The 25,787-nt window shown below is 37.9% G+C and overlaps 1 protein-coding gene across 3 annotated transcripts in view; it reads left to right on the forward strand.

Annotated features, from left to right (window-relative positions):
• The window catches only part of LOC117328881 (arf-GAP with Rho-GAP domain, ANK repeat and PH domain-containing protein 2-like), a 132,365-nt gene that overhangs the window by 69,239 nt on the left and 37,339 nt on the right, over nucleotides 1–25,787 (forward strand). For all 3 annotated transcript variants that reach the window (XM_033886475.1, XM_033886476.1, XM_033886477.1), the window contains 11 exons: nucleotides 84–156; nucleotides 852–913; nucleotides 1,371–1,438; nucleotides 6,371–6,427; nucleotides 11,368–11,479; nucleotides 11,932–12,021; nucleotides 14,444–14,500; nucleotides 16,804–16,852; nucleotides 17,087–17,171; nucleotides 18,949–19,021; nucleotides 21,437–21,527. In XM_033886475.1, the coding sequence (XP_033742366.1) occupies nucleotides 84–156; nucleotides 852–913; nucleotides 1,371–1,438; nucleotides 6,371–6,427; nucleotides 11,368–11,479; nucleotides 11,932–12,021; nucleotides 14,444–14,500; nucleotides 16,804–16,852; nucleotides 17,087–17,171; nucleotides 18,949–19,021; nucleotides 21,437–21,527 (817 nt within the window). The remainder of the gene's footprint in view (nucleotides 1–83; nucleotides 157–851; nucleotides 914–1,370; nucleotides 1,439–6,370; nucleotides 6,428–11,367; nucleotides 11,480–11,931; nucleotides 12,022–14,443; nucleotides 14,501–16,803; nucleotides 16,853–17,086; nucleotides 17,172–18,948; nucleotides 19,022–21,436; nucleotides 21,528–25,787) is intronic.

The raw sequence follows: 25,787 nt of genomic DNA on the forward strand, positions 1-25,787 counted from the left end.
TTGAAATGTCTGTTCATGCTACTGATGTAAGGTTATTTGATCTGAAGCTAGACATTATAATGATGTCTGTCTCTCTCTATCAGGCTCGGGAGTCTAAAATCAGGTCTGATGTCCGCACACAAGGTTTCCTACTGAAGACAGGCAGCGATAAGAAAGGTGGGTATAGATCTTGTGAGCTAATGCTATGGCGCGGTGTCTGTTGTCCGTCCGTTAAACATTTCGTTTAAATGGCTTCTACAGTCATAAAGTACTGAAAAGATTTGCACCAAATTTGGTCTGAAACATCCTAAGGGGAAGAAAAACTGATTTTGCATAAACGGTGGTACTGACTCCCTGGGGTGAGAGGGAAGGGGTCCAATAGAGGAAATAGGGGTAAGTCTTTAAATTGCCATGTGTCACAAAGTAAAGAATGGATTTGGACTACATTTGGTCAGAAAAACCCTGGGGGGAAGGGAGGGGGGGGGGGGGGGGGGGGGGGGGGGGGGGGAGGGAGAGAGGGGGGACAGATTTTACATAAAAAGTGAATCTGCACCACTCTAGGGACTTAGTTTCTTTGATGTATCTTTTTGGTTATATTTTTGAAACCGTTGAGAACCCACACCATAACCATATATTGCATTGTTCGTCATCAACATTTAATTCTATTAACAAATTGAACATAAACATTATTTTAACGTTTGTACAAATCCAACCAGGTGAGCAATACATGCCCTTTTGGCCTTTTGTTTTTTCTAATAGATAAATTCTGATTGCCTCAAATTGTATGTTTTGTTTTAATCTTGACAATTCTACATAATGAGAATATATAACATGACTATGTATATATGTACAAGTTTATAATTCATTTTCAGATTTTCTAAAGAGGTTTTGTGTACTGGAGCATGGCTGTATGCGATACTTCACAAATGAAAAAGTAAGTCAGCAAATTTAACACTAGATTTATTTGAAACATGATTTTACATTTAAAATCTAATGAAGTTTTTAATGAATGAAAATCTATTATTGTTATTAATCCTGAAGATTAGATATGATGTGAGTCATGTGTTAAAGGTACTGGCGTAAACGAAAACCCATATCCAAAAAAATAATTACTTTTAATTAGGTTGTTTAATTTTAATTATTTATCTTTGTGAATCTACGATAAAGATACAGTAATCAGGCTAACAAGTAACACTGTATTTGTCTGTAATGGAATTCCCAGATTTTATTTTGTAAGAAACAGGTTTACATAAATTATTTAGATGTTATGCACAGGGTTAGAACACCAAGTGGGATCAAGGAGAAATCAGTCTCTCGGTTAAAGATGTTTAAAAAGACTCGGACACAATACTAAAGATATCGTCTGTTGTAGTGATTTTATTGTGTTTCAGAGTGGGACAGCTAAGGGTGTTATTGACCATGAGAACATGCTGTGTGTCCAGGCTACTCCTACTGACCGGTAAGCTATAAAATGCTGCCCCTCCCATCACCAGACCCTGTCGGCCACTCCCTAATCCTACCAACTGTAACCCTGACAGTACAATCGGCCTCGACACCACGGTGTAAATTCATGTTCCTCGTGTATAGATAACTTCCCCTAGCCCTTGATAATTGTTATTGGGGAATTCCTCATGTATAGATAACTTCCCCTAGCCCGTGATAATTATAACTGGGGAATTCCTCTTATATAGATAACTTCCCCTAGCCTGTGATAATTGTTACTGGGGAATTCCTCATTAGATAACTTCCCCTAGCCCGTGATAATTATAACTGGGGAATTCCTATTATATAGATAACTTCCCCTAGCCGTGATAATTGTTATTGGGGAATTCCTCATATATAGATAACTTCCCTTAGCCTGTGATAATTGTAACTGGGGAATTCCTCATATATAGATAACTTCCCCTAGCCCGTGATAATTATAACTGGGGAATTCCTATTATATAGATAACTTCCCCTAGCCGTGATAATTGTTATTGGGGAATTCCTAGTGTGTAGATAACTTCCCCTAGCCCGTGATAATTATAACTGGGGAATTCCTATTATATAGATAACTTCCCCTAGCCGTGATAATTGTTACTGGGGAATTTCCCATGTATAGATAACTTCCCCTAGCCTGTGATAATTGTTACTGGGAAATTCCTAGTGTGTAGATAACTTCCCCTAGCCCGCTTGCTTGGATGCTGATGAAACAGTGGTTTACTGTGTTTGTTTTCATCCATCTTAGGTATGCATTTAATTCCCTACAAAAAGTTATTTTTGTCCGACAACATTCCATACCACTAGCAGAGATTGTAAAGAATTACATTGGAAACCACAAGCAAAACGGAAAGCAGTCCTGTTGTCATGGGCATGTTGTTTTGTTCTTATCCAACAGAAATTATTTAAATGACCTGAACTTTGTAATCATATTTTTTTCGTCTTTATGAATTCATTTTGTATTTTTTGGCATAAAATATGAAGTCTTTTATATAGTAACCATAAAAAAGTACAATGTATGTAACAGTATGATAATGGTATATTCAGTGTAGAAGGAATCCCCTCCAATACGGCCGGTGTAAGAAAGAGAGTTGGGAGTTGTACCCAAACCTGTACTACATAACTGATACTGCATCAGAGTTTTGTTGTAAAGTTTATCACCACATAAGATTTCAATAATGGTGCTGTACTGTAACAGAACTGTACTGTAAGAGTGCTGTACTGTAAGAGTGCTGTACTGTAAGAGTGTTGTACTGTAAGAGAGCTGTACTGTAAGAGTGCTGTACTGTAAGAGTTCTGTACTGTAACAGCGATGTACTGTAAGAGTGCTGTACTGTAAGAGTGCTGTACTGTAAGAGTGCTGTACTGTAAGAGTGCTGTACTGTAGGAGTGTTGTACTGTAAGAGTGTTGTACTGTAAGAGTGCTGTACTGTAAGAGTGCTGTACTGTAAGAGCGTTGTACTGTAAGAGTGCTGTACAGTAAGAGTGCTGTACTGTAAGAGTGTTGTACTGTAAGAGTGCTGTACTGTAAGAGTTCTGTACTGTAAGAGTGTTGTACTGTAAGAGTGCTGTACAGTAAGAGTGCTGTACTGTAAGAGTGCTGTACTGTAAGAGTGTTGTACTGTAAGAGTGCTGTACTGTAAGAGTTCTGTACTGTAAGAGTGCTGTACTGTAAGAGTGCTGTACTGTAAGAGCGTTGTACTGTAAGAATGCTGTACTGTAAGAGTGCTGTACTGTAAGAGTGTTGTACTGTAACAGCGCTGTACTGTAAGAGTGTTGAACTGTAACAGCGCTGTACTGTAAGAGCGTTGTACTGTAAGAGTGTTGTACTGTTAGAGTGCTGTACTGTAAGAGAGCTGTACTGTAAGAGTGCTGTACTGTAAGAGTTCTGTACTGTAACAGCGATGTACTGTAAGAGTGCTGTACTGTAAGAATGCTGTACTGTAAGAGTGCTGTACTGTAAGAGTTCTGTACTGTAACAGCGATGTACTGTAAGAGCGCTGTACTGTAAGAGTGCTGTACTGTAAGAGTGTTGTACTGTAAGAGTGTTGTACTGTAAGAGTTCTGTACTGTAAGAGTGCTGTACTGTAAGAGTGCTGAACTGTAACAGCGCTGTACTGTAAGAGCGTTGTACTGTAAGAACGTTGTACTGTAAGAGCGTTGTACTGTAAGAACGTTGTACTGTAAGAGTGTTGTACTGTAAGAGTGCTGTACTGTAACAGCGCTGTACTGTAAGAGTGCTGTATACATGTACTGTAAGAGTGCTGTACTGTAACAGCGCTGTACTGTAAGAGTGCTGTATACATGTACTGTAAGAGTGCTGTACTGTAAGAGTGTTGTACAGTAAGAGTGTTGTACTGTAGGAGTGTTGTACTGTAAGAGTGCTGTACTGTAAGAGAGCTGTACTGTAAGAGTGTTGTACTGTAAGAGTGCTGTACTGTAAGAGTGCTGTACTGTAAGAGTGTTGTACTGTAAGAGTGCTGTACTGTAACAGCGCTGTACTGTAAGAGTGCTGTATACATGTACTGTAAGAGTGCTGTACTGTAACAGCGCTGTACTGTAAGAGTGCTGTATACATGTACTGTAAGAGTGCTGTACTGTAAGAGTGTTGTACAGTAAGAGTGTTGTACTGTAGGAGTGTTGTACTGTAAGAGTGCTGTACTGTAAGAGAGCTGTACTGTAAGAGTGTTGTACTGTAAGAGTGCTGTACTGTAAGAGTGCTGTACTGTAAGAGTGTTGTACTGTAAGAGTGTTGTACTGTAGGAGTGCTGTACTGTAAGAGTGCTGTATACGTGTACTGTAAGAACGTTGTACTGTAAGAGTGTTGTACTGTAAGAGTGCTGTACTGTAACAGCGCTGTACTGTAAGAGTGCTGTACTGTAAAAGTGTTGTACAGTAAGAGTGTTGTACTATAAGAGTGCTGTACTGTAAGAGTGCTGTACTGTAAGAGTGCTGTACTGTAAGAGTGTTGTACAGTAAGAGTGTTGTACTGTAGGAGTGTTGTACTGTAAGAATGCTGTACTGTAAGAGTGCTGTACTGTAAGAGTTCTGTACTGTAAGAATGCTGTACTGTAAGAGTGCTGTACTGTAAGAGTTCTGTACTGTAAGAGTGCTGTACTGTAAGAGTTCTGTACTGTAAGAGTGTTGTACTGTAAGAATGCTGTACTGTAAGAGTGCTGTACTGTAAGAGTGTTGTACTGTAACAGCGCTGTACTGTAAGAGTGTTGAACTGTAACAGCGCTGTACTGTAAGAGCGTTGTACTGTAAGAGTGTTGTACTGTTAGAGTGCTGTACTGTAAGAGAGCTGTACTGTAAGAGTGCTGTACTGTAAGAGTTCTGTACTGTAACAGCGATGTACTGTAAGAGTGCTGTACTGTAAGAGTGCTGTACTGTAAGAATGCTGTACTGTAAGAGTGCTGTACTGTAAGAGTTCTGTACTGTAACAGCGATGTACTGTAAGAGTGCTGTACTGTAAGAGTGCTGTACTGTAAGAGTGCTGAACTGTAACAGCGCTGTACTGTAAGAGCGTTGTACTGTAAGAACGTTGTACTGTAAGAGCGTTGTACTGTAAGAACGTTGTACTGTAAGAGTGTTGTACTGTAAGAGTGCTGTACTGTAACAGCGCTGTACTGTAAGAGTGCTGTATACATGTACTGTAAGAGTGCTGTACTGTAAGAGTGCTGTACTGTAAGAGCGCTGTACTGTAAGAGCGCTGTACTGTAACAGCGCTGTACTGTAAGAGTGTTGTACTGTAAGAGTGTTGTACTGTAGGAGTGCTGTACTGTAAGAGTGTTGTACTGTAGGAGTGCTGTACTGTAGGAGTGCTGTACTGTAAGAGTGTTGTACAGTAAGAGTGTTGTACTGTAGGAGTGCTGTACTGTAGGAGTGCTATACTGTAAGAGTGTTGTACTGTAAGAGTGTTGTACAGTAAGAGTGTTGTACTGTAGGAGTGCTGTACTGTAGGAGTGCTATACTGTAAGAGTGTTGTACTGTAAGAGTGCTGTACTGTGAGAGTTCTGTACTGTAAGAGTGCTGTACTGTAAGAGTGCTGTACTGTAAGAGTGTTGTACTGTAAGAGTGCTGTATTGTTAGAGTGCTATACTGTAAGAGTGTTGTACTGTAAGAGTGCTGTACTGTGAGAGTTCTGTACTGTAAGAGTGTTGTACAGTAAGAGTGTTGTACTGTAGGAGTGCTGTACTGTAGGAGTGCTATACTGTAAGAGTGTTGTACTGTAAGAGTGCTGTACTGTGAGAGTTCTGTACTGTAAGAGTGCTGTACTGTAGGAGTGCTATACTGTAAGAGTGTTGTACTGTAAGAGTGCTGTACTGTGAGAGTTCTGTACTGTAAGAGTGCTGTACTGTAAGAGCGCTGTACTGTAAGAGTGCTGTACTGTAAGAGTTCTGTACTGTAAAAGTTCTGTACTGTAAGAGCGCTGTACTGTAAGAGTGCTGTACTGTTAGAGTGCTGTACTGTAAGAGCGCTGTACTGTAAGAGTTCTGTACTGTAGGAGTGTTAATTGTACTGTAAGAGTGCTGTACTGTAAGAGTGTTAATTGTACTGTAAGAGTTCTGTACTGTAAGAGTGTTGTACTGTAAGAGTGCTGTACTGTAAGAGTGCTGTACTGTAAGAACGTTGTACTGTAAGAGTGCTGTACAGTAAGAGTGTTGTACTGTAAGAGTGCTGTACTGTAAGAGTATTAATTGTACTGTAAGAGTTCTGTAATGTAAGAGTGCTGTACTGTAAGGGTGCTGTACTGTAAGAGTGCTGTACTGTAAGAGTGTTAATTGTACTGTAACAGTGCTGTACTGTAAGAGTTCTGTACTGTATGAGTGTTGTACTGTAAGAGTGTTGTACTGTTACAGCGCTGTACTGTAAGAATGCTGTACTATAAGTTGTGTTTGGTCATACCCAGGTCCATACTGAGTATCAAGGCACCCCTAATAAACCAAAAAATGGAGATCACCAACAGGTGAGGTACCACTAATCACTCTGGACCAGACTGTCCTCCCATATCTCTCTGCTGCTGCTTATATCACACAATTTACCATATTTATTCAAATAAACTCCTGAAGAATTGAATAAAGTTAGAATGGTAATGGATAGAGGAGTAAAAGAATGCTACCTTCAATGTGTAATCAATTAGAAAATATTTAGGAATTTAGTATTGGTTCACTATAGGTAAAGTTCCTGAAGAAATGGGTGTTTGAGAGAATAAATATGGTATTCCTTTACCGTATATACTGTATATATAATACATAATGATAAACAATGAAACCTCATCAGCTCAATAACTACAGGTAAATATTTGTTTGTATGTACCAGGTCATACATAAATAACTACAGGTAAATATCTGTTTGTATGTACCATATGTCATACATAAATAACTACAGGTAAATATCTGTTTATATGTACCATGTCATACATAAATAACTACAGGTAAATATCTAGATGTACCATGTCATACATAAATAACTACAGGTAAATATCTGTTTGTATGTATCAGGTTATACATAAATAACTACAGGTAAATATCTGTTTGTATGTACCAGGTCATACATAAATAACTACAGGTAAATATCTGTTTGTATGTACCAGGTCATACATAAATAACTACAGGTAAATATCTGTTTGTATGTACCAGGTCATACATAAATAAATACAGGTAAATATCTGTTTGGATGTACGAGGGCTGATTGATAAGTTGTGAGCCTCGTATTGAAGTAGATACTCAAGGATGTTCTTTTTAAGTCCTACTATTCTCTGACTATATAGGGCCATGTACCCAAGGACTGGTCTCGTTTGGTTAGTTTATATCGACGAAGTAGCATTCTAAAGAAAATAAGACATGTGACTTTTGCAAAATGGACAAAATCGGTTAGGGTTAGGGTGAAAGAGTCTGTCATTGCCATGGCTGCCATTCACGATTGTGGCTTTAAATTGATTGAGCATCCGCCTTATTCACCTGATCTCGCTCCATCAGACTTTCATCTACTTCTAAAACTGAAAATAGCTATTTCAGGCCCCTAACCCTAACCCTAACCCTGTCCCTAATATGCAGTTGATGACTTTCTGAACAGCCAAGAAAAGGATTTCTATAAAAATATGCATTGAGGCCCATAAACTGTATAACAGTAACTGCTGGCAAAAGTGTATAGATACTGCATAAAGGGGATATGTATGTTGAAAAATAATACAATATGTCCGGCAAAATTCAAACCCTTCAATACAAGTCTCACAACTTATCAGTCAGCCCTCTTACCAGGTTGTACATATCATTGAAAACAATCATCAAGTGATTGTATTGCTATTTATGGCCTGTTTAAGAGTAAGGAAAAACTTTTTTTTTTTAATGTTTTCCATTTGATGTCAAGGTCACTTACTGAAATATACATTGTCATAAATATGTTCGCAGCATTTTATAAGATGTCTATGTTAAGTATCTAGAATATATCTTTAATGAAAATTAAACTGCATGATAATTTTATTGCAAATACAAAAGGATAGGGACATCAGGCGAAGGGTATACAATAATGTATAAGGTTTCTCCATATAACTTAAATATGGTACAGTCAATGAAATTATCAAACACAAACACTAGATATCCTGATCTAACTCAGGCATTGTCACATTTATATCATTAATATTACCCACACATCAACGATTCAACTGTAATCACTAAAGTGAAAACTTTAATTCAGAATCCTAATAATGTACTGTAATATATCCAGTCACATCTCATTGTAAGTGTACATCATCTGTATTAACCAATACCATATACCTGTATACTATACCATTGTAGCTAACACTATTGTGCAAGCTTAATTTAGAAGTATTTAACACATAATTCTGTATTACTCATTTTATTTCCATCATCAGTTTAAAACCGTATATGATTTATTAAATGGTAAATCTGTGATATAAGAGCAGTGTTATGGGATGACAAGTTTGTAGAGGCCAGTATTGTGTTGTATTGGTAACGGTTCGTGCCTGCTCTATAGTATAATGGCCATACCATCATATATCTCTAAAATGGCATGTCTGTATTTTAGAGCATTATATCAACGTACATTGTCTAAATCATATTATTTTATCTTTAAACAGTGATACATTGTCTAAATAATTATATTATTTATATCTATAAACATTGGTACAATTGTCTAATACTGAGATTTTTAAAATTATATATCATATATATATTAACAGTGGTACCAGAATGGATTAAAAACACGACATCTCTTATTTGACTTTTTATGGTTTAATAATTGTATAGTTATAGTACCAATATATATGTAGTGTTTCGATTTGTTGAATACATAAGGTATACGTAACATTGTTGTGTAGAGTAAGATATGACATTGCTGTATAATGTCCTTGATTTAATCCCACCATACCTTCATCATTGACTATCATGTACCTCTTCATTTTCAAATTTTTGAAACAATGATATCTGATTTATTTAATTAGGATTCAGTGTGTAATTAGAAAATTCATAAATGATGATTAGCAAACTTTATATAATATTATAATTATCTCCCTTGGCTCAGTCCTTTTTCTCCAAGTCTGACCAAACATTTTGTCTGACCGTTGTAGACATGTGAGATTTCTGGTAAATACAGTTTTTACCTCCATCCTTATAAGCACAGCTGATTGTTAACATAGGCACATCAATAATCTGATGTTTCAGACTGTTCACCAATCAGTGCACTCCTTACAAAAGATACTGTCCAATCAAATAACTTCTTATCAATTGCAAGTTGTTTAAGAATTAATCTGAATCATGGAGACAAAATTTAAAATATGTCACCTAGCTCTCAAAGTACTTCAGATTATCTCTAGCATGCCCTCCTTTAGAATTTTCTCACTACCTTGTAAATATTTTTTCTATATCATATCTTCTATAGATTCAACTGAATTTTATTTCTGACACCTATTTTTGCAAGGACTAAGTAGTTTGATGAGATTTTGCTGGTGTGTATAGGGTTGATACCAACAGTAACTGATCCTATATCAGCCTAAAGGCACAATACATTTCTAGCATTGTAGGTAATTATAGTTTTATCTCACAAAGACTTGAAGACTACAAATTTGTGTGAAGACCAGTCATGTTGATATGAGGATGACACATATTATCGTGTGAAGGATCTACAGTTGTGTAGACGTTAACGGTCCTCCCACCCCAGGTAGATAATAACACACTGTCCAGTTTTGACATTTGGCTAAGGAGTGTTGGTAAAGGTGCCCTTTAAGGTGTGTTGAGGTTTCTCTCATCAGATTTGAATCATAAACTTAGTCACCTTGTTTCCTGTTTAGATGTTTAGTGATGACAAAATGTTCAAGCTATTGTTTTTTATATGAAACATTACATTATTTATTGTGTGTTGATTATTTTTCTTTGCTTTTTAATCAGTGAAGGGATCAAAACAAGGTCATGTGATCAGGTCATAATTATTGTGTAGATCTGATATCCATGGTTACACTAATGTCATATTGTCCAGATCTGATATCCATGGTTACAATAAGGTTATATTGTCCAGATTTGGTATCCATTGTTACAATAAGGATATATTGTGCAGGTTTGGTATCCATGGTTACAATAAGGTCATATTGTCCTGATTTGGTATCCATTGTTACAAAAAGGTTATATTGTCCTGATTTGGTATCCATGGTTACAATAAGTTTATGTTGTCCTGATTTGATATCCGTGGTTACACTAACGTCATATTGTCCAGATCTGATATCTATGGTTACACTTTTGATTAGCAGTGGTAGAAGTATTTGATGTTTGCCTATTGTGATGTTGTCAAACACTATAAAGCATGTTGGGATGTCACTAAAGCATGTTATTTTCAGACCTGGTGACATCATTACTGCACCGTGTTTAGCTGTTTCAACACAATCCCACTCCATATTTCTATACAAGCATGCTGCATTTATAAATATGTATAAAACAGTGTATGTTGTACCATGTATTTCTATTATCACATTATTTACTGTGGAACTGTTAATATCATAAGATTAAAACATCTTCAGAATAATGATTGATTGAAACCTAATACAATGTGATTTAAATCATCAATTTGTTTTTGGAGCTTTCAAGAATTTATTTAGCACATATTTGTCATGTAAACCTTTTTGGTATCTAGTAATTTTTTTTAACATATTAAATGATTTAATGAATTGATTTGGTTGGCAGGTCTGTGAGGTGACTAACCAGAAAGAAAGGGAAGGGATAGGTGTCCAAGGTTTACCCTGGGACTGACCTGGAGGAAGGGGAGGGGGTGTTCCAGGTGTACCCTGGGACTGACCTGGAGGGGAGGGAGGGGTGTTCCAGGTGTACCCTGAGACTGACCTGGAGGGGAGGGAGGGGGTGTTCCAGGTGTACCCTGGGACTTACCTAGGGGGAGGAGAGGGAGTGTTCCAGGTGTACCCTGGGACTGACCTGGAGGGAGGGGAGGGGGTGTTCCAGGTGTACCCTGGGACTGACCTGGAGGGAGGGGAGGGGTGTTCCAGGTGTACCCTGGGACTGACCTGGAGGGAGGGGAGGGGGTGTTCCAGGTGTACCCTGGGACTGACCTGGAGGGAGGGGAGGGGGTGTTCCAGGTGTACCCTGGGACTGACCTGGAGGGAGGGGAGGGGGTGTTCCAGGTGTACCCTGGGACTGACCTGGAGGGAGGGGAGGGGGTGTTCCAGGTGTACCCTGGGACTGACCTGGAGGGAGGGGAGGGTGATGGTATTCCAAATATACACTGGGATTGAACTAGAGAAACATGTGGTCTTGGAGAGAAGGGGGGGGGGGGGGGGGGGGGGGTGTTATGTGTTAAAGCAAGCATATTTCAATAAGATGATATGTACAAAATTAGATAAGCAACCATTTAATGTGTAACCTTTGACTGGTGACCTTTTTTCAGGTACCCAGAGGCCTTTGAGCTCAGTACCACAATGTCAACAGGCAGTCGAGTATATCTGTTTGCTGCAGCTTCACCTGAGGAAAAGATCACATGGATGAGGAAAATATCGGAGGTAAATATGTAACACAATGACCTAATATGGTGGCCAAGAATTATCATGCTTAAATGTCAAATAAAATTGTATCAAATAGGTTTGGCCCTGAGAGAATAACACTTATGATTTTGGGTAAATACTTCTGTTACACATTTTTTTCACTATTGCTTTTAAGAGAGAAATCAAATTAGTATGCGGCACCTTGGCCATTACAGTTAAACAAAGTGGATTTGATGAAGCTTTCCTTGAACTTGAATAGTACACAAGAAACGTGAACTTTTCATGATGATAATGAGTTGGTAATTATTATCAGTATGATGATAATCGGTAGGTAATCATTATCAGTATGATGATAATGAGTTTGTGGAAAGCAATTGTCAATGTGTCCTTTTATAAATACAATTATGATCAATTTTAGAGTGGAAAATGGACAAATATTTTCATGTGAATCACTTTTTACTATGAATTAGTTGATCTGTCCACTGCCATTGATGGAGGATGTACGACAACAGGAGTTCAGTTTGGCGGGCAAGTTTTACATGAAGGAAGGACTGCCAGCGGTAAGTACACGTGTAAACTACATATCCTGAGAAACAAGTTGTGTGTAAAAACAGTGAAGTGTAACTGTCCTTAAATCTTGTTAGAAAAGTGAATACTAGCTGTTAGAAATAGTCAGTGGCCGCTGACTGTCCTTCAAAACAATCGGCAGAGGTCAAAGGCCAAGGCCATCAGTTTATGGTCAAGCAGTGGTGATATTTATAGTTACTCATGAAATACCAGTCTGATTCCTGTAGATATGACGGAGTATTAAGTGTTTTTGTATGTCAGTCTGATTCCTGTAGATATGACAGAGTATAAGTGTTTGTGTATGTCAGTCTGATTCCTGTAGATATGACGGAGTATAAATGTTTGTGTATGTCAGTCTGATTCCTGGAGATATGACGGAGTATAAGTGTTTGTGTATGTCAGTCTGATTCCTGTAGATATGACGGAGTATTAAGTGTTTTTGTATGTCAGTCTGATTCCTGTAGATATGACGGAGTGTAAGTGTCTGTGTATGTCAGTCTGATTCCTGTAGATATGACGGAGTATAAGTGTTTGTGTATGTCAGTCTGATTCCTGTAGATATGACGGAGTATAAGTGTTTGTGTATGTCAGTCTGATTCCTGGAGATATGACGGAGTATAAGTGTCTGTGTATGTCAGTCTGATTCCTGTAGATATGACGGAGTGTAAGTGTCTGTGTATGTCAGTCTGATTCCTGTAGATATGACGGAGTATAAGTGTTTGTGTATGTCAGTCTGATTCCTGGAGATATGACGGAGTATAAGTGTCTGTGTATGTCAGTCTGATTCCTGTAGATATGACGGAGTATAAGTGTTTGTGTATGTCAGTCTGATTCCTGAGATATGACGGAGTGTAAGTGTCTGTTGTATGTCAGTCCTGATTCCTGTAGATATGACGGAGTGTAAGTGTCTGTGTATGTCAGTCTGATTCCTGTAGATATGACGGAGTATAAGTGTTTGTGTATGTCAGTCTGATTCCTGGAGATATGACGGAGTATAAGTGTTTGTGTATGTCAGTCTGATTCCTGGAGATATGACGGAGTATAAGTGTCTGTGTATGTCAGTCTGATTCCTGGAGATATGACGGAGTATAAGTGTCTGTGTATGTCAGTCTGATTCCTGTAGATATGATGGAGTATAAGTGTCTGTGTATGTCAGTCTGATTCCTGTAGATATGACGGAGTGTAAGTGTTTGTGTATGTCAGTCTGATTCCTGGAGATATGACCGAGTATAAGTGTTTGTGTATGTCAGTCTGATTCCTGGAGATATGACGGAGTATAAGTGTTTGTGTATGTCAGTCTGATTCCTGGAGATATGACGGAGTATAAGTGTCTGTGTATGTCAGTCTGATTCCTGGAGATATGACGGAGTATAAGTGTCTGTGTATACCAGTCTGATTCCTGTAGATATGACGGAGTATAAGTGTTTGTGTATGTCAGTCTGATTCCTGTAGATATGATGGAGTATAAGTGTTTGTATATACAAGTCTAATTACAGTATTGTTGTAGTTATACTGATTGTGTTATTACAGTATTGTTGTAGTTATACTGATTGTGTTATTACAGTATTGTTGTAGTTATACTGATTGTGTTATTACAGTATTGTTGTAGTTATACTGGTTGTGTTATTACAATATTGTTGTAGTTATACTGATTGTGTTATTACAGTATTTTTGTAGTTATACTGATTGTGTTTAGTTATTACAGTATTGTTGTAGTTATACTGATTGTGTTGTTACAGTATTGTTGTAGTTATACTGATTGTGTTATTACAGTATTGTTGTAGTTATACTGATTGTGTTATTACAGTATTGTTGTAGTTATACTGATTGTTTTATTACAGTATTGTTGTAGTTATACTGATTGTGAAATTACAGTATTGTTGTAGTTATACTTTGTTGTGTTATTACAGTATTGTTGTAGTTATACTGATTGTGTTATTACAGTATTGTTGTAGTTGTACTGATTGTGTTATTACGGTATTGTTGTAGTTATACTGATTGTGTTATTACAGTATTGTTGTAGTTATACTGATTGTGTTATTACAGTATTGTTGTAGTTATACTGATTGTGAAATTACAGTATTGTTGTAGTTATACTTTGTTGTGTTATTACAGTATTGTTGTAGTTATACTGATTGTGAAATTACAGTATTGTTGTAGTTATACTTTGTTGTGTTATTACAATATTGTTGTAGTTATACTGATTGTGTTATTACAGTATTGTTGTAGTTATACTGATTGTGTTGTTACAGTATTGTTGTAGTTGTACTGATTGTGTTATAACAGTATTGTTGTAGTTATACAGGACTGTCAGTAATAGAGCTTTGTACATACCGATATATACAAAAACATTGTCTATATAACAACAAAACACAACACATTGTACCGTAACATTCTTATTGATTTTGTTTACAGGCATGGTATGAGACATGGGTCATGATCAGCAAAAAGGTGGTGTTATATACAGATAGGGTAAGTTTGAGGAAACATCAAATAAATTCTTCCAAATCTTATGGATTACTGTTGATAGGAAGGTCATCCATACAGAAGACCTTTATAGACAGTCAGTATAGATGTATGGTTTACTATAGGAAGGTCATCCATACAGAAGACCTTTATAGACAGTCAGTACAGATATGTGTTTTACTATAGGAAGGTCATCCATACAGAAGACCTTATAGACAGTCAGTATAGATGTATGGTTTACTATAGGAAGGTCATCCATACAGAAGACCTTTATAGACAGTCAGTATAGATGTATGATTTACTATAGGAAGGTCATCCATACAGAAGACCTTTATAGACAGTATAGATGTTTGTTCTCTATAGGAAGGTCATCCATACAGAAGACCTTTATAGACAGTCAGTATAGATGTATGGTTTACTATAGGAAGGTCATCCATACAGAAGACCTTTATAGACAGACAGTATAGATGTATGGTTTACTATAGGAAGGTCAACCATACAGAAGACCTTTATAGACAGTCCGTATAGATGTATGGTTTACTATAGGTAGGTCATCCATACAGAAGACCTTTATAGACAGTCAGTATAGCTGTATGTTCTCTATAGGAAGGTCATCCATACAGAAGACCTTTATAGACAGTCAGTATAGATGTATGGTTTACTATAGGAAGGTCATCCATACAGAAGACCTTTATAGACAGTATAGATGTATGGTTTACTATAGGAAGGTAATCCATACAGAAGACCTTTATAGACAGTATAGATGTATGGTTTACTATAGGAAGCTCATCCATACAGAAGACCTTTATAGACAGTCAGTATAGATATATGGTTTACTATAGGAAGGTCATCCATACAGAATACCTTTATAGACAGTCTAGATGTATGGTTTACTATAGGAAGGTCATCCATACATACAGAAGACCTTTATAGACAGTCTAGATGTATGGTTTACTATAGGAAGGTCATCTATACAGAAGACCTTTATAGACAGTATAGATGTATGGTTTACTATAGGAAGGTCATCCATACAGAAGACCTTTATAGACAGTCAGTATAGATGTATGGTTTACTATAGGAAGGTCATCCATACAGAAGACCTTTATAGACAGTCTAGATGTATGGTTTACTATAGGAAGGTCATCCATACATACAGAAGACCTTTATAGACAGTATAGATGTATGGTTTACTATAGGAAGGTCATCCATACCGAAGACATTTATAGACAGTTAGTATAGACGTATGATTTACTATAGGAAGGTCATCCATACAGAAGACCTTTATAGACAGTATAGATGTATGGTTTACTATAGGAAGGTCATCCATACAGAAGACCTTTATAGACAGTCAGTATAGATGTATGGTTTACTATAGGAAGGTCATCCATACAGAAGACCTTTATAGACAGTCAGTATAGATGTATGGTTTACTATAGGAAGGTCATCCATACAGAAGACCTTTATAGACAGTAGGTATAGATGTATTGTTTACTATAGGAGGGTCATCCATACAGAAGACCTTTATAGACAGTACAGATGTATGGTTTACTATAGGAAGGTCATCCATACAGAAGACCTTTATAGACAGTCAGTATAGATGTATGGTTTACTATAGGAAGGTCATCCATACAGAAGACCTTTATAGACAGTATAGATGTATGGTTTACTATAGGAAGGTCATCCATACAGAAGACCTTTATAGACAGTCAGTATAGATGTATGGTTTACTATAGGAAGGTCATCCATACAGAAGACCTTTATAGACAGACAGTATAGATGTATGTTCTCTATAGGAAGGTCATCCATACAGAAGACCTTTATAGACAGTCAGTATAGCTGTATGTTCTCTATAGGAAGGTCATCCATACAGAAGACCTTTATAGACAGACAGTATAGATGTATGGTTTACTATAGGAAGGTCATCCATACAGAAGACCTTTATAGACAGCCAGTATAGATGTATGGTTTACTATAGGAAGGTCATCCATACAGAAGACCTTTATAGACAGTCCGTATAGATGTATGGTTTACTATAGGAAGGTCATCCATACAGAAGACCTTTATAGACAGTCAGTATAGATGTATGGTTTACTATAGGAAGGTCATCTATACAGAAGACCTTTATAGACATTCTAGGGTTAAGTACAGGTGTCACTGTTGGCAGATGATTAGTGTATACAGAGAGCTACTTTCAGACACCTTACTAGTATGAGTAGTCACTGTAGAAAGGTATAGGATGGATTAGTATACAGGTGACCAGGCAGAGGGCCATATTATTGTTAACAATAAATATTGTTTTTTTTTGCCAGGACATGAAGTTAATGGATGATGTGGACCTTAGGAAAGCAGTTAAAATCAGTAAGTTACTATTACTGGCAACACCTTAAAATGTCTTAAAATCTATAAGATCCTGTTAAATAGGAACAAAGAATTTTAATTTAAAGCCATCTTTGAAGATTTAAAGCATATCTTAATCGATATCGTTCTGGGATCATTTGATGTATTTGTTATCCTAAACAGAGAATGATATCCTAGTTTGTTGTTTTTTACAGTCATACCTTCCGATTATCAGATTCATTCTCTAATTTTCAGAATATCATGATAGTGATGCAGTGAGCAGCGGTGCGTCCTGTAAAGAGAATGGGAAACACTTTGTCCTTGATCTACCTGGTGGCAGGTAAGGGGGAATATATTGATCTACCTGGTGGCAGGTAAGGGGGGATACATTGATCTACCTGGTGGCAGGTAAGGGGGAATATATTGATCTACCTGGTGGCAGGTAAGGGGGAATGTATTGATCTACCTGGTGGCAGGTAAGGGGGAATGTATTGATCTACCTGGTGACAGGTAAGGGGGAATGTATTGATATACCTGGTGGCAGGTAAGGGGGAATATATTGATCTACCTGGTGGCAGGTAAGGGGGAATGTATTGATCTACCTGGTGGCAGGTAAGGGGGGATACGTTGATCTACCTGGTGACAGGTAAAGGGGGAATTCATTGATCTACCTGGTGACAGGTAAGGGGGAATGTATTGATATACCTGGTGGCAGGTAAGGGGGAATATATTGATCTACCTGGTGACAGGTAAGGGGGAATGTATTGATATACCTGGTGGCAGGTAAGGGGGGATATATTGATCTACCTGGTGGCAGGTAAGGGGGAATATATTGATCTACCTGGTGGCAGGTAAGGGGGGATACATTAATCTACCTGGTGACAGGTAAGGGGGAATATATTGATCTACCTGGTGACAGGTAAGGGGGGATATATTGATCTACCTGGTGGCAGGTAAGGGGGAATATATTGATCTACCTGGTGACAGGTAAGGGGGAATATATTGATCTACCTGGCGGCAGGTAAGGGGGGATATATTGATCTACCTGGTGGCAGGTAAGGGGGAATATATTGATCTACCTGGTGGCAGGTAAGGGGGAATATATTGATCTACCTGGTGGCAGGTAAGGGGGAATACATTGATCTACCTGGTGGCAGGTAAGGGGGGATACATTGATATACCTGGTGGCAGGTAAGGGGGGATACATTGATATACCTGGTGGCAGGTAAGGGGGAATACAGATTGATATAAGGGCAGAGATTGATATTAGGGACAAGATTGATGGTAGGGACGAGATTGATGGTAGGGCCGAGATTGATATTAGGGACGAGATTGATGGTAGGGCCGAGATTGATATTAGGGCCGAGATTTATGTTAGGGACGAGATTGATGTAAGGGTCGAAATTGATGTAAGGGTCTAGATTGATGTTAGGGACGAGATTGATGTTAGGGCCGAGATTGATGTTAGGGTCGAGATTGATGGTAGGGCCGAGATTTATGTTAGGGTCGAGATTGATGTAAGGGTTGAGATTGATGTTAGGGCCGAGATTGATGTAAGGGTCGAGATTGATGTTAGGGTCGAGATTGATGTTAGGGACGAGATTGATGTTAGGGCCGAGATTGATGTAAGGGTCAAGATTGATGTTAGGGACAGATTGATGTTAGGGTCGAGATTGATTTTAGGGACGAGATTGATGTTAGGGCCGAGATTGATGTAAGGGTCGAGATTGATGTTAGGGCCGAGATTGATGTTAGGGCCGAGATTGATGGTAGGGTCGAGATTGATGTTAGGGCTGAGATTGATGTGAGATTGATGTTAGGGACGAGATTGATGTTAGGGACGAGATTGATGGTAGGGATGAGATTGACGTTAGGGCCGAGATTGATGTTAGGGCAGAGATTGATGTTAGGGACGAGATTGATGTTAGGGTCGAGATTGATGTTAGGATCGAGATTAATATTAGGGCCGAGATTGATGTTAGGGCAGAGATTGATGTTAGGGCCGAGATTGATGTTAGGGACGAGATTGATGTTAGGGCCAAAATGCTGTGAAAGTATTCCATGTTGAACTGTTACTCTGTATCAGGTATAATTAACATGATTGTGTTTCCTTTCAGAGCGTTGTACTTCCAGGCAGACTTAGTAAAGGACACAGAGAGATTATTCAATGCAATAAGTAATTTGATGAGGGTAAGTAGTGAATCGTCCACGGTTGAGGTTACATTAAGTTGTTACTTTTCCGCCATCAACATCGTCAACATTTCACTTTTTAGCTCACCTGGACCGAAGGTCCGGTGAGCTTATGCCATGGCGCAGCGTCCGTCGTCCGTCCGTCCGTCCGTCCGTCGTCCGTCCGTCCGTCCGTCCGTCCGTCAACATTTGCTTCAAATCGCTACTAGTCATAAAGTTCTTATTGGATTTTGACCAAATTTGGCCAGAAACATCCTTGGGGGAAGGGGAACAGATTTTGCATAAATGGTGGCTCTGACCCCCAAGGGGCCAAAGGGGCGGGGCCCAATAGGGGATATAGAGGTAATTCCTTTAAATCACTACTAGTCATAAAGTTATGAATGGATTTGAACCCAATTTGGTCAGAAACATCCTTGGGGGAAGGGGAACAGATTTTGCATAAATGGTGATTCTGACCCCCGAGGGGCCAAAGGGGCGGGGCCAAATATGGGAAATAGAGGTAATTCCTCTAAATCTCTACTAGTCATAAAGTTATGAATGGATTTGAACCCAATTTGGTCAGAAACATCCTTGGGGGAAGGGGAAAAGATTTTGCATAAATGGTGGCTCTGACCCCCGGGGGCCAAAGGGGCGGGGCCCAATAGGGGAAATTAAGGAAATTCCTTTAAATCGCTACTTGTCATAAAGTTATGAATGGATTTCAACCCAATTTGGTCAGAAACATCCCTGGGGGAAGGGGAAGAGATTTTGCATAAATGGTGGCTCTGACCCCGAGGGGCCAAAGGGGCGGGGCCCAATAGGGGTAATAGAGGTAATTCCTTTAAATCACTACTAGTCATAAGTTATTAATGGATTTGAACCCAATTTGGTCAGAAACATCCTTGGGGGAAGGGGAAAAGATTTTGCATAAATGGTGGCTCTGACCCCAAAGGGACCAAAGGGGCGGGGCCCAATAGGGGAAATTAAGGTAATTCCTTTAAATCGCTACTTGTCATAAAGTTATGAATGGATTTGAACCAAATTTTGTCAGAAACATCCTTGGGGGAAGGGGAACAGATTTTGCATAAATGGTGATTCTGACCCCCGAGGGGCCAAAGGGGCGGGGCCCAATAGGGGTAATAGAGGTAATTCCTTTAAATCACTACTAGTCATAAAGTTATGAATGGATTTGAACCCAATTTGGTCAGAAACATCCTTGGGGAAAGGGGAACAGATTTTGCATTAATGGTAATTCTGACCCCCGAGGGGCCAAAGGGGCTGGCCCAAATATGGGAAATAGAGGTAATTCCTCTAAATCTCTACTAGTCATAAAGTTGTGAAGGGATTTGAACCCAATTTGGTCAGAAACATCCTTGGGGGAAGGGGAACAGATTTTGCATAAATGGTGGCTCTGACCGTAAAGGGGCCAAAAGGGCGGGGCCCAGTGGGGGAAATAGAGGTAATTCCTTTGAATCGCTACTAGTCATCAAGTTATGAATGGATTTGAACCCAATTTGGTCAGAAACAGGGGAACAGATTTTGCATAAATGGTGACTATGGCCCCCGAATGGCCAAAGGGGCGGGCCCAATAGGTGAAATAGAGGTAGTTCCTTTAAATCGCTACTAGTCATAAAGTGATGAATGCATGTTCTTTAAACAATTCTTGAGGTCTTTCAGACCTTAGAGAGTCTGGACTTCATTAATCTTTAAAGCAGTTCGGATTCCCACACTATAACCATATATAGCATTGTTAGAGTTTTACAAATAAAACAATTTGAATATGAACATTATTTTGACATTTGGTCTAATCCAACCAGGTGAGCGATACAGGCCCCATGGGCCTCTTGTTTAAGTTTTGTGTTAAAATCTCTTGCTCAAAAAGTCTAACTTTTACCAAATTTAAATTGTTTTGAAGTTAGATTGCATAATTGACATCTTAAAAAATCCTTCACTTACTGAATACATCCAGACTTTACGGTCCAGTGACTATGGAAATTAGAAATGCTGGGATTCTGGACCTAGAGTTTTCATTAGTTTAGTTTTTTCAAAAAGTATCTGTGGTGTTCGTACCAAACCTGAAATATAACTGCATTGTAACAGTGTTAGGAACATCTAAACACACCATATACATTACAGGAATTTTCATATTTTTATACATTTTGGGTTTAAATAGCTTAGATTTTGAGAAATTAATATTGATATTTCAGACTCAACTAGATTTCTATTGTAGTAGGACATTAAATATCCATTAAAAAATTGTTTGTATGTGTTACTTTCTGAATACCATTTTATTATAATTAACAGCAAATCATTATAATCTGTTTGGTTAATGTTGAGCAATTGTGAGGATGGTCATTCAGGACATATCAACATGGTTAAATTGTCAAACATTATGATAACTCCATAGATATATCATAGTGGGTTTTGTCTTCACAGTCTGGTGGGGATACACTAGTCGACCAACAACTGACTTCAGATGACGTACCTGTGATAGTGGACAAATGTCTGAAGTTTATAGAGGAGCATGGTAAGTTTATAGAGTAGCACAGTAAGTTTATAGAGGAGCATGGTAAGTTTATAGAGGAGCACACAAAGTTTATAGAGGAACATGGTAAGTTTATTGAGGAGCACACAAAGTTTATAGAGGAGCATGGTAAGTTTATAGAGGAGCACGGTAAGTTTATAGATGAGCATGATAAGTTTATTGAGGAGCACACAAAGTTTATAGAGGAGAACTGTAAGTTTATAGAGGAACACAGTAAGTTTATAGAGGAACACGGTAAGTTAATAGAGGAACACGGTAAGTTTATAGAGGAGCATGGTAATTTATAGAGGAGCATGGTGAGTTTATAGAGGAACAAGGTGAGTTTATAGAGGAACACGGTAAGTTTATAGAGGAACACAGTAAGTTTATAGATGAGCATGATAAGTTTATAGAGGAACACAGTAAGTTTATAGAGGAACACAGTAAGTTTATAGATGAGCATGATAAGTTTATAGATGAGCATAAGTTTATAGAGGAACACGGTAAGTTTATAGAGGAGCACAGTGAGTTTATAGAGGAGCACGGTAAGTTTATAGAGGAACACAGTAAGTTTATAGAGGAACACAGTAAGTTTATAGAGGAACACAGTAAGTTTATAGAGGAACAAGGTAAGTTTATAGAGGAACACGGTAAGTTTATAGATGAGCATGATAAGTTTATAGATGAGCATGATAAGTTTATAGATGAGCATGATAAGTTTATAGAGGAGAACTGTAAGTTTATAGAGGAGCACGGTAAGTTTATAGAGGAACACGGTAAGTTTATACATGAGCATAAGTTTATAGAGGAGCATGATAAGTTTATAGAGGAGCATGATAAGTTTATAGAGGAGCACGGTAAGTTTATAGAGGAGCACGGTAAGTTTATAGAGGAGCATGGTATGTTTATAGAGGAGAACTGTAAGTTTATAGAGGAGAACGGTAAGTTTATAGAGGAACACGGTAAGTTTATAGATGAGCATGATAAGTTTATAGATGAGCATGATAAGTTTATAGAGGAGAACAGTAAGTTTATAGAGGAGAACTGTAAGTTTATAGAGGAACACAGTAAGTTTATAGAGGAACACAGTAAGTTTATAGAGGAGCACGGTAAGTTTATAGAGGAGCATGGTAAGTTTATAGAGTAGCACAGTAAGTTTATAGAGGAGCATGGTAAGTTTATAGAGGAGCACACAAAGTTTATAGAGGAACATGGTAAGTTTATTGAGGAGCACACAAAGTTTATAGAGGAGCATGGTAAGTTTATAGAGGAGCACGGTAAGTTTATAGATGAGCATGATAAGTTTATTGAGGAGCACACAAAGTTTATAGAGGAGAACTGTAAGTTTATAGAGGAACACAGTAAGTTTATAGAGGAGCACGGTAAGTTAATAGAGGAACACGGTAAGTTTATAGAGGAGCATGGTAATTTATAGAGGAGCATGGTGAGTTTATAGAGGAACAAGGTGAGTTTATAGAGGAACACGGTAAGTTTATAGAGGAACACAGTAAGTTTATAGATGAGCATGATAAGTTTATAGAGGAACACAGTAAGTTTATAGAGGAACACAGTAAGTTTATAGATGAGCATGATAAGTTTATAGATGAGCATGATAAGTTTATAGAGGAACACGGTAAGTTTATAGAGGAGCACAGTGAGTTTATAGAGGAGCACGGTAAGTTTATAGAGGAACACAGTAAGTTTATAGAGGAACATGGTAAGTTTATAGAGGAACACAGTAAGTTTATAGAGGAACACAGTAAGTTTATAGAGGAACAAGGTAAGTTTATAGAGGAACACGGTAAGTTTATAGATGAGCATGATAAGTTTATAGATGAGCATAAGTTTATAGAGGAACACGGTAAGTTTATAGAGGAGCACAGTGAGTTTATAGAGGAGCACGGTAAGTTTATAGAGGAACACAGTAAGTTTATAGAGGAACACAGTAAGTTTATAGAGGAACACAGTAAGTTTATAGAGGAACAAGGTAAGTTTATAGAGGAACACGGTAAGTTTATAGATGAGCATGATAAGTTTATAGATGAGCATGATAAGTTTATAGAGGAGAACTGTAAGTTTATAGAGGAGCACGGTAAGTTTATAGAGGAACACGGTAAGTTTATACATGAGCATAAGTTTATAGAGGAGCATGATAAGTTTATAGAGGAGCATGATAAGTTTATAGAGGAGCACGGTAAGTTTATAGAGGAGCACGGTAAGTTTATAGAGGAGCATGGTATGTTTATAGAGGAGAACTGTAAGTTTATAGAGGAGAACGGTAAGTTTATAGAGGAACACGGTAAGTTTATAGATGAGCATGATAAGTTTATAGATGAGCATGATAAGTTTATAGAGGAGAACAGTAAGTTTATAGAGGAGAACTGTAAGTTTATAGAGGAACACAGTAAGTTTATAGAGGAACACAGTAAGTTTATAGAGGAGCACGGTAAGTTTATAGAGGAGCATGGTAAGTTTATAGAGTAGCACAGTAAGTTTATAGAGGAGCATGGTAAGTTTATAGAGGAGCACACAAAGTTTATAGAGGAACATGGTAAGTTTATTGAGGAGCACACAAAGTTTATAGAGGAGCATGGTAAGTTTATAGAGGAGCACGGTAAGTTTATAGATGAGCATGATAAGTTTATTGAGGAGCACACAAAGTTTATAGAGGAGAACTGTAAGTTTATAGAGGAACACAGTAAGTTTATAGAGGAGCACGGTAAGTTAATAGAGGAACACGGTAAGTTTATAGAGGAGTATGGTAATTTATAGAGGAGCATGGTGAGTTTATAGAGGAACAAGGTGAGTTTATAGAGGAACACGGTAAGTTTATAGAGGAACACAGTAAGTTTATAGATGAGCATGATAAGTTTATAGAGGAACACAGTAAGTTTATAGAGGAACACAGTAAGTTTATAGATGAGCATGATAAGTTTATAGATGAGCATGATAAGTTTATAGAGGAACACGGTAAGTTTATAGAGGAGCACAGTGAGTTTATAGAGGAGCACGGTAAGTTTATAGAGGAACACAGTAAGTTTATAGAGGAACATGGTAAGTTTATAGAGGAACACAGTAAGTTTATAGAGGAACACAGTAAGTTTATAGAGGAACACGGTAAGTTTATAGATGAGCATGATAAGTTTATAGATGAGCATGATAAGTTTATAGAGGAGAACTGTAAGTTTATAGAGGAGCACGGTAAGTTTATAGAGGAACACGGTAAGTTTATACATGAGCATAAGTTTATAGAGGAGCATGATAAGTTTATAGAGGAACACGGTAAGTTTATAGAGGAGCACGGTAAGTTTATAGAGGAGCACGGTAAGTTTATAGAGGAGCATGGTAAGTTTATAGAGGAGAACTGTAAGTTTATAGAGGAGAACGGTAAGTTTATAGAGGAACACGGTAAGTTTATAGATGAGCATGATAAGTTTATAGATGAGCATGATAAGTTTATAGAGGAGAACAGTAAGTTTATAGAGGAGAACTGTAAGTTTATAGAGGAACACAGTAAGTTTATAGAGGAACACAGTAAGTTTATAGAGGAGCACGGTAAGTTTATAGAGGAGCATGGTAATTTATAGAGGAGCACAGTGAGTTTATAGAGGAGCACGGTAAGTTTATAGAGGAACACAGTAAGTTTATAGAGGAGAACTGTAAGTTTATAGAGGAGAACGGTAAGTTTATAGAGGAGCATGGTAAGTTTATAGAGGAACATGATAAGTTTATAGATGAGCATGATAAGTTTATAGAGGAGAACAGTAAGTTTATAGAGGAGAACTGTAAGTTTATAGAGGAACACAGTAAGTTTATAGAGGAACACAGTAAGTTTATAGAGGAGCACGGTAAGTTTATAGAGGAGCATGGTAAGTTTATAGAGTAGCACAGTAAGTTTATAGAGGAGCATGGTAAGTTTATAGAGGAGCACACAAAGTTTATAGAGGAACATGGTAAGTTTATTGAGGAGCACACAAAGTTTATAGAGGAGCATGGTAAGTTTATAGAGGAGCACGGTAAGTTTATAGATGAGCATGATAAGTTTATTGAGGAGCACACAAAGTTTATAGAGGAGAACTGTAAGTTTATAGAGGAACACAGTAAGTTTATAGAGGAGCACGGTAAGTTAATAGAGGAACACGGTAAGTTTATAGAGGAGCATGGTAATTTATAGAGGAGCATGGTGAGTTTATAGAGGAACAAGGTGAGTTTATAGAGGAACACGGTAAGTTTATAGAGGAACACAGTAAGTTTATAGATGAG

The sequence above is a fragment of the Pecten maximus genome, chromosome 6, assembly GCF_902652985.1.
Source record: "Pecten maximus chromosome 6, xPecMax1.1, whole genome shotgun sequence".
Classification (NCBI taxonomy): domain Eukaryota; kingdom Metazoa; phylum Mollusca; class Bivalvia; order Pectinida; family Pectinidae; genus Pecten; species Pecten maximus.